The sequence below is a fragment of the Acomys minous genome, assembly GCF_964271855.1.
Source record: "Acomys minous genome assembly, chromosome: 13".
NCBI lineage: Eukaryota > Metazoa > Chordata > Mammalia > Rodentia > Muridae > Acomys > Acomys minous.
In genome coordinates, this window is record NC_140495.1 from 86,710,483 (window position 1) to 86,722,940 (window position 12,458).

A 12,458-nucleotide genomic window follows, 5' to 3' on the forward strand; every position below is an offset into this window, starting at 1 on the left:
ATGGAGGCAGTAGCTTTTCTAGAACCACAAAGAAAAGCCTTTTAGGTTTCCCCACCTCCTTCCAATCCTCTGTAGCAAGCACATTCTGCACTTTTTCCTCACTCAAAGAACTCTGGCTCCTCCGTTCCTTGCAGCCTGCCCTACACAGTAAAGAGGTGAGTACCCCAACCAGGACAACACCCAACTCAGCACCTCACTCACAGCTTAAGTGCTTAGTGGACAGAGAGTATAGCACAAGGTAGGACCTTAATGCATTAGATCCTGGTTTCAACTTCCAGACACGCACGCACACATGCACGCACACACGCACGTGCACACATGCCCAGTGTTAGGCATTGTCCAAGGGGTATCCAATCGTCTCAATGCAGACTGACAACACTGAGCAACTTGCATAATAACACCTCCATCCCTTGCATTAAGGCTGTGTACACCACAATGAATGAGACTGTACAACTTCCATTTTGCAAAGTGGAGAACTTTCCTCTGTCACCACAAGAGCATTTGCATAGCCCTAAGTCACATCTGTAAGCCATTGTGTAGCCTGAAGATGGAGTATTCTAGCAAGTGTGACTGATGAGACCCCCCTGTTGCCAGCTAGCCCTTCCCTGCCTGTCCTGAGCTTTTCAAATCCTAAGACTCCTCCGCAATTTTCTGAGGAGAAACCTGGCTTCTTGTCTTCCGTCAAGTTCCATCTATCGCCTTCTGAGAAATAGCTCCCAGATTCACACCCCTCATCCCGACCTCCCTCAGAGCAGCATGTGACTCACATCCCCAACTGCCAGACATCTGCACCTCCCCACCCTCCCGAAACCTCAAACTTGGTTCCAAAATAAAACTCATGGCCCCGTAAGCTGGTCCCTCTGGACTTTCTTTTTGGTCAAGGGTCATCGTCTTGCATCTGATCACTGACCTGCATTATGTGTGTTAGTGTGTGTAGTCAGCAAGTATCTGTTGAGCACCTACTGTGTGCACAGCACTCTGTGTATAAGTGGAGAGGTTACCTACTGAGTGCGCAGCACTCTGTGTACAAGGGGAGAGGTTACCTACTGTGTGCACAGCACTCTGTGTACAAGTGGAGAGGTTACCTACTGTGTGTCTGCACAGCACTCTGTATTAAGTGGAAAGGTTACTACTGTGTCCACAGCACTCTGTATTCAAGTGGAAATGTTACTACGGTGTGCACAGCTCTCTGTGTACAAGTAGAGAGGTTACAAACCAGAATCCAATACTGAGATAACACAGTTCAGGGAAGGGGGACAAAGCCCCTGTGTCAGATGGGAAGGAGGAACTAAGCTAGGATGGAAAGAACGTGAACAGTTTTGTGGGTTAGGGACGGCGGTTACATGGGCTGAGCGCCCATCATTTGTCCCACATTTTATACTCTGCCGTGGTGAACCAGAAGCACAGTGTAAGAAGAGGGTTGGAGAAGAGCCAGTTAGTGTGGCAGGAACGCGAGGTGGGGGTGGGGGCTCAGGAGGCATGTGGATAGGGACAAAGAGAGAATACAGCATGTGATCAATCGATCTGTGAAGCCAGGTGTGGCAACATAGACATAAGCAGGAGGACTGTGGGTTCAAGGCCAGCAAAGGCTACATGGTGTCCCAGAGTATGAAGGTCGAAGAACCTAGAGTTAAGGGCGGGAAGAGGCAAGTTTTAGGAGAGAAGGGATGGGGCATCCTACTGTCTCCTTTTAGATATGGGACCCAAGATGTCCACATGGAGGGATATTTTACTTAGTCTACCACCTTCAGGTCAGTCTCCTGTAGAAAAACCCTCAGCCACATGGAAAGCTAATCCATTGTCACTGCTCTAAGTAACTTTTGACCCATCTAAATCATCACCACACTCACTATCAACAAGACGAAGCAAACATTGTCCTCCAGAGTGTTGTCCAACCCCAGGGATTCCAAGGCCTCAGACTACTAAGGAGATGAAATGTCCTGTGTTCCCTTTTATAGAATCTACAGATGCCCTGGGATTCCTGTGTCCTGGAGGCAAACTCTACCCACTACACACAGCTTGACTCTGGCCCCAGTTCCACTTTCACTCAGCACCCGGCTAAGTGGGGGAGAGGGGGCACATTCATCCGGGAACTGCTGCTCAGCTACCGACTGGTGCTTCGAGCAGCTCCCTTGGATGCCTTGCCAGCAGAAAGGCCAAAGGACTGTTGTTGCATTTCAGCAGGACGATGGCTGTCTCGTTTTGGGCACCTTCATTGGTCCCTGACTGATCATCAAACAGGTACCAACTAGAATTCTCAGTTACAAATGAGAAATAGCAGCTTGGGATGATGGCAGAGAAAGGAATTGCTTTAAAAAAAAATAGGGAAACTTATAGAGGATCAATAAAACCAACGGAGCAACGGAGGCTACAGCTGAGCTTATCACCATAGTCAAGGATGGCCTGGTGGTGCCATGATGCCTCTGCAATCAAACAGGCCCCAGACTGTAGGTCCTGCTGCTGCAGGCCACCTGCCTTGTGACGTGTATGGCTCTGCAGGCTGCATCTAACCTTCTCTTGCCACCTGCCAGAGCACTGCTGTTTGGGGACATATCTTTTGATTGGCTGGGCCTAAATAGCATCTCCCTTCTTCCACTGGAAAAAATAAACTCTTCTCTAGCACCAAGTGGAGAATGGAAGAAACAAGAAGCTCAAGTTTTGGGTAGCCACAAGCTACACAGCTGCCCTACCCCACTTCCTTTAAGCCTTTTCTCCTTGGACAGTCGCTTTCTGTTCCTCCTAACGCTGTGGCTTAGGCCTCCAGCTCCCTCACCACTTTGCCATTAATTCTTGGTTCCCAGAGTTGGAACTAATCTTGCAAAATGAAGTCTGACAAGGCCGAGGTATGACGGGACTATTTCTTTCCATATCACAGCCTGTTAACTTGCATTCCGGCGTCTGAGGACTTCATGACTTTCCTCGGCTGCCAATGCTATATGGATGACACATGTTGGCTCATAGTATTCCTGTGGTTGACTGAATTCCCAGATATTTTTATATGAATGGCTGTAAAGCCAGATCTTCCATCACTTATTTACACACTTGGCTTATTGGACAATGCGCAACTTGAGCGGAGAAACCTAAAACTGTGTTTGTAATACTTCAGCTATTTAGGCCACACCCTTGAGTTCCTTCCTCTATGGAGTGTGCTGGGATACTTCAACCAGAACTTGCAAACTGGAGGTCTTTGGGCTAATTCAGCCACATATTTATTTTTGTTAACTCTGGGAACAGAATCATTTGTCAACTGTTGAATGAACATCAGGAGATATGAAAAGGCCTCCAACTCTTTTGAAAGACAGGAAAGTGTCGCAATACTTGGCATCGTTGTTTCCCCCCCCCCCCCCCCCTTTTAGAACAGTGAATGAGACTTGCCCCTGAGGAGCCATTTTTTTCCTTGGGAAGGCACAGGTAGCTCATCACATCCCTTACCAGGCTTTATTGCCTGAATCTAGCTGCTGCACTGATTGGCGTGCCCTGCCCACCTTTGTGAGAGTTGGGCATCACAGGCTGAGCGCTGTGGGAGCTGGCAGGGTAGAGCGGCAGCACAGGCAGCTCAGGCACTGTGGGGTTCAGTAGCTCTGCGTTTGCCCATCTTCGCTTTAGCTGTGCATAATGAGGCACTCCAAGGATACAGATGTCCCAGGATTCCAGAATGGACATCTGTTTTTGCTTTTCCTAGACGCTCCTCCTGGGAACCCGCACTTCCTTTTCTGTGTAACTTCTGAGGGTGCTGCCAAATCTCGTATGATTTTTGTTTCTTTCTGTAGACACGGACCCAAAGAGTGGCCACTGGCTCAGGCTAGGTGACGGGATTTTCAAACTTCTAGTCAGCCCATGACAGTATCAGATGCTCGTCTTGTCAGTGGCTGATGCTAACTGCATGCTATACTGCTGGATCCAGTACAAGCTTTTGGCCATATTTCCTATCATGTGGTACCTGGCGCAGGGTGGAGGGAGCCACCACATATAAGGGGGAAGAAGAAGGTTCAGGGGACTCCATCTGCACTAGTCGGGCCCAGCTCTTGGCCTGTGGTTCCACAAGACCGCTCTCATTGTGTACCTTTTAATATTTTTTTTTAAAGTTAGTTTCTCTCCTGCATATAAAAGTGCCCAGGATGTATTACTATGGAAAACAACTTGATTCTCTGCCTGTCTCCTACTGTGTCTGAGGTGTGTGTGTGTGTGTGTGTGGGTGTGTGGGGTGTGTGTGTGTGTGCATGCACTGCCTTTCTTGAGTCTTGATCAACACTCATAAATCAGCCGTTCTGGATCGTCTCACAAATCCTCCTTGGGTGTTTCCCGAGCAAAGGTCTGACAGCAAAATCCAGTCTCCACTCCTCTTACCCCCTTCATAAGACAGGAGGGGAATTTTTATTAGCTGTAGGTGTAGTTTAAAAAGGTATTCTACTTGGGTTCCTGTATCTACCACCCTTCTCCACCCTAATCCCTTCCAACCCCCCCAACACCAGGCAGTTGAGAAAGAAGGTTAGAGGCGGGAAAGGGATGTAGACCTCTTTAGACTACTTCCTGCTCGTCAGGGTCATCGAGTCGGAGCGGCAAGCCCAAGCTTCTTTATCAGAATATCCAGCAATCCAGCAATCAACAGCAAACGGCGGCGCTGCAGGAGCCAACAACAGCAGGGCCCAGCAGCAGCAAAGGCAGCAGCCCTGGACCAGAAGCCACCACAGGCTCTCTCAGGGCTGCCCTATTAATAATACCCTCTCAAGAGTTCCCAGAGTTAAACTCTCTGGAGCTGGCACAAACCACATGCCCCACCAGAGCATGAGATGAGACGTGAGTGACAGTCAGCCCCTGTGGACAGTCGGGAGCGGCTTGATAGCCCACTCCTGGGATTAAAACAAAAACATTCACGTAACATAATTGATTTGTTTTTTAAAGAAACCAAAATTCTAATTACATACACTCTTGCCAATACTGATATAAATGATACAGGTGTTGGCTGGGGAAACTATCTGCTTCCGGAAATTTCCAGGGCTGGAAGCCTGATAGGAAATCTAAATATCTGGAATTGAGGTGCTAAGGCCTGAATTCAACTCCTCACTGGATGATGAGACCAAGCCACCCTTTCAACCATTCGACAAATATTTACTGAGCACCTGTCATGGAAAATACTACCGCTCTACAAGCATGTGGTCTTTATGCGTTTGGGTTCTGTGTATACAAAAAAACTAAGTCTAATTTAATGGCTTCATTTTCCTTACACGTGAAATGAAGTTAAAATAATTCTGTCACAGGGTTGTTTAGTGCATTTAAAAAAATGAGCATCAGAAAATTTTATTTTCTTCCTAAAAACTAGGAAAGTGATACAGCTTCACAAACAACAGGAGAGCCCAAGCGGTAGGAGGGGGCATCCACATTACTTCTAATGCTAGCCCTGGCATCTCCTGGTTGTGCATCATCCAGGTTGCCGGACCTTTGCTAGTGCCAGGCTCCAGAGCGTCGAGAACACGAGGGGGCCACAAGGGGGCAGCACACGGCAAGAAATCTTGGACGCAGACCTCAGCCCACCGCCAAACTTCCCTGCTGCTCCCGGTCCTAGTACGTACTTCCGTCGCTCTGACGCTCCCAGAAACCCGGGGATCGGGAAGAAGCGCAAATTACCCCTCCTTTGAGCCTCAAGAGGGAAAATCTGGATCTGGGTTCACCAGAGCACATCTGAACCGGCGCTGGAGTCTCTCACCGCGCCGCCAGGGGCGCGACGCTCGGCCACAGTGTGCTGGCGCGTGGGCGGAGGCATCAGTCACACATCGGTGATTCTGGGGAGGGCAGCCTGCATCCCAAAGGAGTGGTCGCGGCCCCAGAGCCCCCCGCCCAACTCCAGAGCCTTCTCCTCTCGCCTCAAGGGACACCTCCACACCTATAACCACAGCTGTCACTTGCGCTTGCTGGCGGGAGAGAGGACACAAGCAAGGGTGTTCCCTGGAGTCGTCCAAAAGGATGCTTTGGTGTCGGAAGCGTCCTCAGGCTGCTTTCCAGCGCTGGCAAAGAAAACAGTCGGGATAATGCTCCCAAACTTTCCTTCGCAGCAGCTTTGAGAAGCGTCCCTTCCTGCAGCTCCTGGAGAACCCCGAGTCCCGTGTCCAGAGGGGAGAGGGCCAAGCCTGCGCAAGGGAAGTTCTTGGAAGCCCCGGAGGTGGCCTAAGGGGAGAACGCCGAGGCTGGGGAGGTGTCCGCTTCCCAGCACCCCCGCAGTGACTGTGACCTCCGCGCGCCCCCGCGCACGTGCTCGCGGCCCGGGGAGAGGGTCCAGCTGGGCTAGTTGAGAGAGGCGGCGTCGCTCTGGCAGTCGGGGGGCGCATGGAGGCGCCGAGGGGGGCGGTGCGGCTCGCCTGCAGCGCGGGGGAGCGCGCACGCCGTGCCTCGGCCTCCCGGGAGACTCGGCCGGCCTCTCCCCGCACTTCCTGCTGCTGGGCTCCGGGGCGCGTGGGGCGCGGCGGGACAGGTGTATCCTGCAGCGGCGGGCCACGCGTGTAGGAGGGCTGAGCCCGCTCAGCTGGCTGGAGTTGACTCGCTGCTCTAGGAACTCCGGTGCCTGTCTTGCAGGCAGGGTCGGAGTGTCACTTTGCAAATCGTGGAGGCCAGCGCCCCGAGCTGTCAGCGCTCCGCCGGGGACGGAACCCTGTTTGTTGACTGTGGCCGCAGAGGGCTGGGTACAAATGCTCGCTACCCTCTGCGGGCCGAGCTCTGGCTCCTGGACTTAGGCTGCTCACTGGGCCCGCGCCGGCGCCTCCCCCATGCTGCTTGGGGCATCCTGGCTGTGCGCGTCCAAGGCGGCGGCCACTACAGCTAGGGGCGAGGGTGACGACAGGCAGGGTGAGCAGCAGCCGGAGGCTCAAGCAAGGACTGAGGAGGATATGGACGAGTCATCGCTGCTGGACTTGCTGGAATGCTCCGTGTGCCTGGAGCGCCTGGACACCACGGCCAAGGTGTTGCCATGCCAGCACACCTTCTGCCGACGATGTCTGGAGAGCATTGTGTGCTCACGCCACGAGCTACGCTGTCCCGAGTGCCGCATCCTGGTGGGCTGCGGTGTGGATGAGCTGCCCGCCAATATACTGCTAGTGCGCCTGCTGGATGGCATCCGCCAGAGGCCCCGCACGGGCAGCAGCCCCGGGAGCAGCCCTCCCGCGCGCCCGGGCCCTGGTGCGTTCCCAGCGCTTGCAGGCATCCCTGGAGGCGCGACAAGCAGCCCCCCGCGTTCTCCGGTCTTTCTCCCAGCCGGGGCAGGCAGCTCTACTTCCAGTTTGTGCGACGTGGCGACCAATAGGAGCATGCCAATGGCTAAGGTAAAAATCCGTCCCTGATTACATGGCGCCACAGTGTGCGAATGTGTCTTGCTTGTGCGCACGTGGATGTGCGAGTAGTAGCTGCGATTAGAAATAGGGGAGACTAGCTGTGGCCCCGCAGTGGCCCACTGGTTTGTTTTAGTTTTAACGACTTCTCTGTTTTCCAGGAACTCTGAGTAGCTGTCAGTTCCCATTTTACCAATTCTTGGCTACATCCCATCCCAGCACTCCTCCCCCTCCCCCCACCTTACCTCAAACTTGTTGTAGGCACCTAAGTGGCTGCTTTCCAAGCACATGAGCACAGTGCTTACATCTGCTCCCAAGAACCTGTTCTTAAGAGTCAGAACCCACCCTCTCACCAGATGGACATGCCTTCTGACCTGCCACTTTCCACCACTTCCATTTTGACTAGGCCTGTTTTTAATCAATCAATCTATCTATCTATCTATCTATCTATCTATCTATCTGTCATCTATAATTGTTATCACCCTTCCAAATCCCCAGAAACAACCATTGTGCTTTACACCTCCAGAGTCTTCCTCCTCACCCTCAGCCCACCACGTGGGGACTTACTGCTTAACCGGTCCCCTGGCCTCTTGCCTGCTCAACTGTCTGCTTAAGGAGGACAGGGCAGACACTGCCACGGCAGTGACAACTACAGCTGCCTCCAGAAGGAAGGAGTTTACCCTAAGTCCCCGGGAGTGCGGTGTCTTAACCTGGGCCTTGGTGGCGTCTCTTGCCAAGCCTGGGTCCTCTCGTGGGCGCTGACGCAGGCTTGCTTTCCCAGGTGGACAGTTGTTTTTAAAATTCACTAGTAGATTTTGCACAGTGCGTTATATGGACTTCACTACTTCTCTTTTACTTTGAAGACTTTTTTTTTTTCTTTTTGTGGATGGTTGAATTTGAGTTTTCTGTGAACCAGGAAGAAAGAGTGGGCAAAGACAGTCAAGGAATAGTCATTCATTCCTTCTTAGGAGTGTCACTTTTTTAAAATCTGGATTTGGTTGTGATTAAATCCAGCTAAATGTCCATTAGAAGAAGTCCAGAAACCTTTCTTGCCCGTGTTGTTTTCCCTCTAACATCATAATTAAAGGCTTTTATTTGCAAGGTTAGTTGGTTGCTTCCTCCTGCTTCAGTAATTCCGTGACTTTTGCAACTGTGAGCATTTCGAGGGCTGTTTACAGACGTGTGCACAGATCACCTTGAGCTGTGATCAGCCTGCAGTGCACAGAAGCCTCTGATGGAGGAAAAGGCACAGCCTCAGACTGTTCCTGGAGCCTTACGCTCATAGCTCAGAGCATTCTCTCAAACTTGCCCACAAGGTGGGAGCTTGTAGCTTTAGCAGCGGTGCTTGAGTCTGAGGAACTCACGATTGGATCTATGTGGTTTTGAGACCCTGGGCTGATGTTCTGTGAGGCCACGTGCCCCGTGGTTTAGGGTGTCTGCACCTCTGGGAATTTGAGAACACAGTTTCCTTCTTTCTGTTGTGTCGACTAGAGTGCAGGCTTTCCCTCACGGTTGTCTCAAAAGGACTAAGTTCAGGGTTCTGGGGAAAAGCCAGAATCAAACCTAGTGTTATTTGATCATATTCAGAAAGCAAAGTGACAGAGGCAGAGATCGTAATATCTGTAGCTTCTGCTCATTGATACTTAGTAGTCATTGGGTTTCTTCTTGCTTGGCAGGAAGCCGTCTGTGCTGCCGCCACACTACCACTTTGGGGTGACAGCGTTACGGCTTGACAAGCAAGCAGTCTAGGGGGCAGTGGCGGATGTGAAAAGAGAAAGGGACTGAACTTGCATGTATGTAGGTGTGCGCCACCTATAAAACTTATAAGACAGAGACCAGCTAAAAATTGTTCCCAAGTAGGCTCTTGGTACTCCAGTGTCCCTATAGCCATACTGATGCTTTCTAGTGCGCCTGAGTTCTGGACGTTGCAGCACGTTGTACTCATCCCATCGTTTAACAAGTACCAAACGTGACGTGATAGTAGCCATGCATATCACAGCCCCCTTTCTTCATTAGAAGCTTCTCAGATCGCTTGGGCTGATGGAGCTATGCAAACCTGTAAGATGTGTAAATTATAGACAAATATCTATACAGCTTATCTACGTTAACTCAGTTACAGCTGAATTTGGGGACTGCGTCCAGTGTAAAATATGCTGAAGTCCTGTTTGGTTTCATTTGCAGGTCACAAAAATGTGTCCTTTTGAGCAGGGTCTTGGTTGTCCTCAGCATACTTGGAGTTTCCTACCTGACAGGCAGAGCCTTTCACCTCTGTTCTCACCTGAATGATTTGAGACGAGGCTTAAAAAAAAAATCAGTTACTGATGCCCCAGACATGTTGTACCAAGTCGGAAGTGCCCATGACTTTGTTTGGGATTGTAGCTCTCTTCATTTGCTGGTAAATGCTGTCTCCGTGTGGTTTCTTAAAGTGAGGTTTAAAAGTCTGGCTTTAATGACAACTGCAGAACTATTGAAGTCACTGTTACTGATTAATTATGTTATGTTTATTGCATTTATATTACTACAATTAATATATAATTAATGCGTGCTGACTTCTTCAACTTGACTCGTTTATTGTTTTGAAAGTTTTGCGAGGGAACGCCTTTCCTATCTGAAACCACCATCATTTGGGTTGTGTTAGGGCAGCCTGAGAGTTACATCAGGGGCTGGGGATAAGGCACGGTACATGTCACCTATGCCAGAGACCTTGGATCGCACCCATAGCAATCCAACAAACAAGCAGGCCGACAGACAGACAGACAGACAGACAAAGATTCTGCCTAAAGGGTATGGTGGCTTCAAATTGAATAATTTGGAGATTGAGTTTTCTGGTTTTTTTTGTTTTTGTTTTTGTTTTTTAGTTTTTTGAGACAGAGTTTCTCTGTGTGTAGCCCTGGCTGTCCTGAAATCACTCTGTAGACCAGGCTGGCCTCGAACTCACAGAGACCCGCCTCCTCTGCCTCTGCTGGGATTAAAGGCATGTGCCACTCACTGCCTGGCTGAGATTGAGTTTTTAAAATGAAGAGTTTAAAAAAATACTCAAGTGTGTGATAATTCCTACTTTAACAAATGCTTTTATTTTTTTTAATGTTCTTTGCCTTTATTTGGCATATATAGAACCTATTAGCTAGTTATAGTGTGCCATCACTCATCTTGGTCTCTTGCTATGGACCTGATCCGAGGGAGTGGGAAACAGGTGCTCTTGACTCCCAGGGGTCCGTAGAGACACTGCCTGGTGTTTGTGCAGCACTCATGAGGCTTCAGAGTAAAGACATTTTCACAGGCCAAAGGACTGTGGAAAGTTAGACAGTACCTTTGATGACATGAAAAGTAGGCTCAATAACTAATTAGTTTGTGCATATTGTGTCTTTCCACCTGTTCCACCCCTCCCCCTATGCTGTAGCTGGAATATATGTATGGGCCTCTGTTGAATGGATATTAATATTTAATATTGAATTACTATTTTATACTATCAGCCGTTACTCCTTATCAAGCTTTTTACCCAAACAACCACACAGAGAGACTAGGGTCTATTTTGTTGGCCTATCGCACAATGCTGTGCAATAATTACACCATCCTAAACCTCCATGCTGGTGAAGTTTCCTCCCATTCTGATTTCCCACTTTATACTTGCTTTTTACCCATATCCTGGGTCCAGCTCATTGCTCCTGATGCTCCCTGGTCCTCTTCACAAGCCTCCTTCATGTCCTTCCTGTTCTTTCTCCTCCCCTTACTGGACCAGGATGTCCCACCCTATTCTCTGTTATTGCTCAGCATTGGCTAGTTGGTTTTTATTGGCAACATAGAGAGCAAATGGTGACATATTTACACACACATGAACCAGGAGATACTTAGAATAAACATCACAGTGCAATGTCTGGATTGAAACCAGGTAGTGGGGTAGAGAAATCAGCATTTGAATGAAGAAGGGTAAACTGTCCTCTGTCCACAAGAACTTTACGCCAACAGGTCTCATCCATGCTGGCCAGGTACTGTGTCCTTGAGTTTCACCATGGGCCTATGTTGTATGTCTTTTTGGGTTTTTGCTTTCTGTTTGTTTGGCTTTTAGACAATCACGGATTGCAGATGAGTCTTGTCTTGGTCTAAGCATCACTTTGAACCCACCCTCTTCCTGCCTTTCAGCTCCTGGGTGGGCTTGGATTCTGAAAGAAACCAGATAGCCCATGGGGTAGCAGACAGCTGGTGTCACGAGAGCTTTATCCAGGGTAGAGGGTGGCTGAGGTATCTGAAATCAAATTAACCTAATCCCTGGTCATCTAAGTTGAAGAGATATGGCTTTCCTTCTTAATGTTACTGAGTGCTGGGCACAGTAATCCTACCACAGTGGATGCCGTAGTGATCCTGTTGTGGCCCACAGAGATTGGTGTCTAGGTGTCACTGTGTCAGGCCATGTCCTCAATCCACAGTCCTTTGCCCCTGTTTGGCCTAGCGGCTATGGTTTAGTCTTGGATGTAATATGGACTTGGAAAGAAAAGATTAGTCGCAAGAGGATAGGCCTGCTTGATACTCTGAGAGGAGGCAGATAGCCCACAGGCTATCAGACAGCTGCTGACCTGAGAGCTTTGCCACAGTCCTGTCTGCTCAGGAAGCCATTAGCATGAGAACAGTACTGCAGACAGCAGTGTTTGGTGGTTTGTCTTTGCTGGTGGAATTCTTGAATAATCTAAATGTCCATTCATTGAGCCCCTATCCCGTGTCATGTCTTACAGGATATTTTACCTTTGTTTTGTTTAAATGCTTTAAGACACATTTTCACTATGTGGTTCATACTGGCTTTGAATTCCCAATCTCTCTCTCTCTCTCTCTCTCTCTCTCTCTCTCTCTCTCTCTGTTTTTTTGAGACAGGGTTTCTCTGTGTAGCCTTGGCTGTCCTAGACTTACTTTGTAGACCAGGCTGGCCTCGAACTCACAGCGATCCACTTGCCTCTGCCTCCCAAGTGCTGGGATTAAAGGAGTGCGCCACCGTGCCCGGCTATTAGCTTTGAACTCTCAATCCTTCTGCATTGACTTCGAGAGTTCTGGTCTTATTAGGCATACGCCGCTGTGTTCGGTCTCTCTGTTCTCTGCCACAGCTCTGTGAGCTAGCCAGGAACCTAGGTAGGAAAATCAAGAATGTAGATCTTC

General features: G+C 49.6%; 1 protein-coding gene across 1 annotated transcript in view; it reads left to right on the top strand.

Annotated features, from left to right (window-relative positions):
• The first annotated feature begins 6,719 nt into the window (after positions 1-6,719).
• The window catches only part of SH3RF3 (SH3 domain containing ring finger 3), a 286,187-nt gene continuing 280,448 nt past the window's right edge, over positions 6,720-12,458 (top strand). Inside the window, exon 1 of the mRNA XM_084753564.1 lies at positions 6,720-7,310. Coding sequence (XP_084609690.1) covers positions 6,759-7,310 — 552 coding nt within the window. The 5' untranslated portion in view covers positions 6,720-6,758. The remainder of the gene's footprint in view (positions 7,311-12,458) is intronic.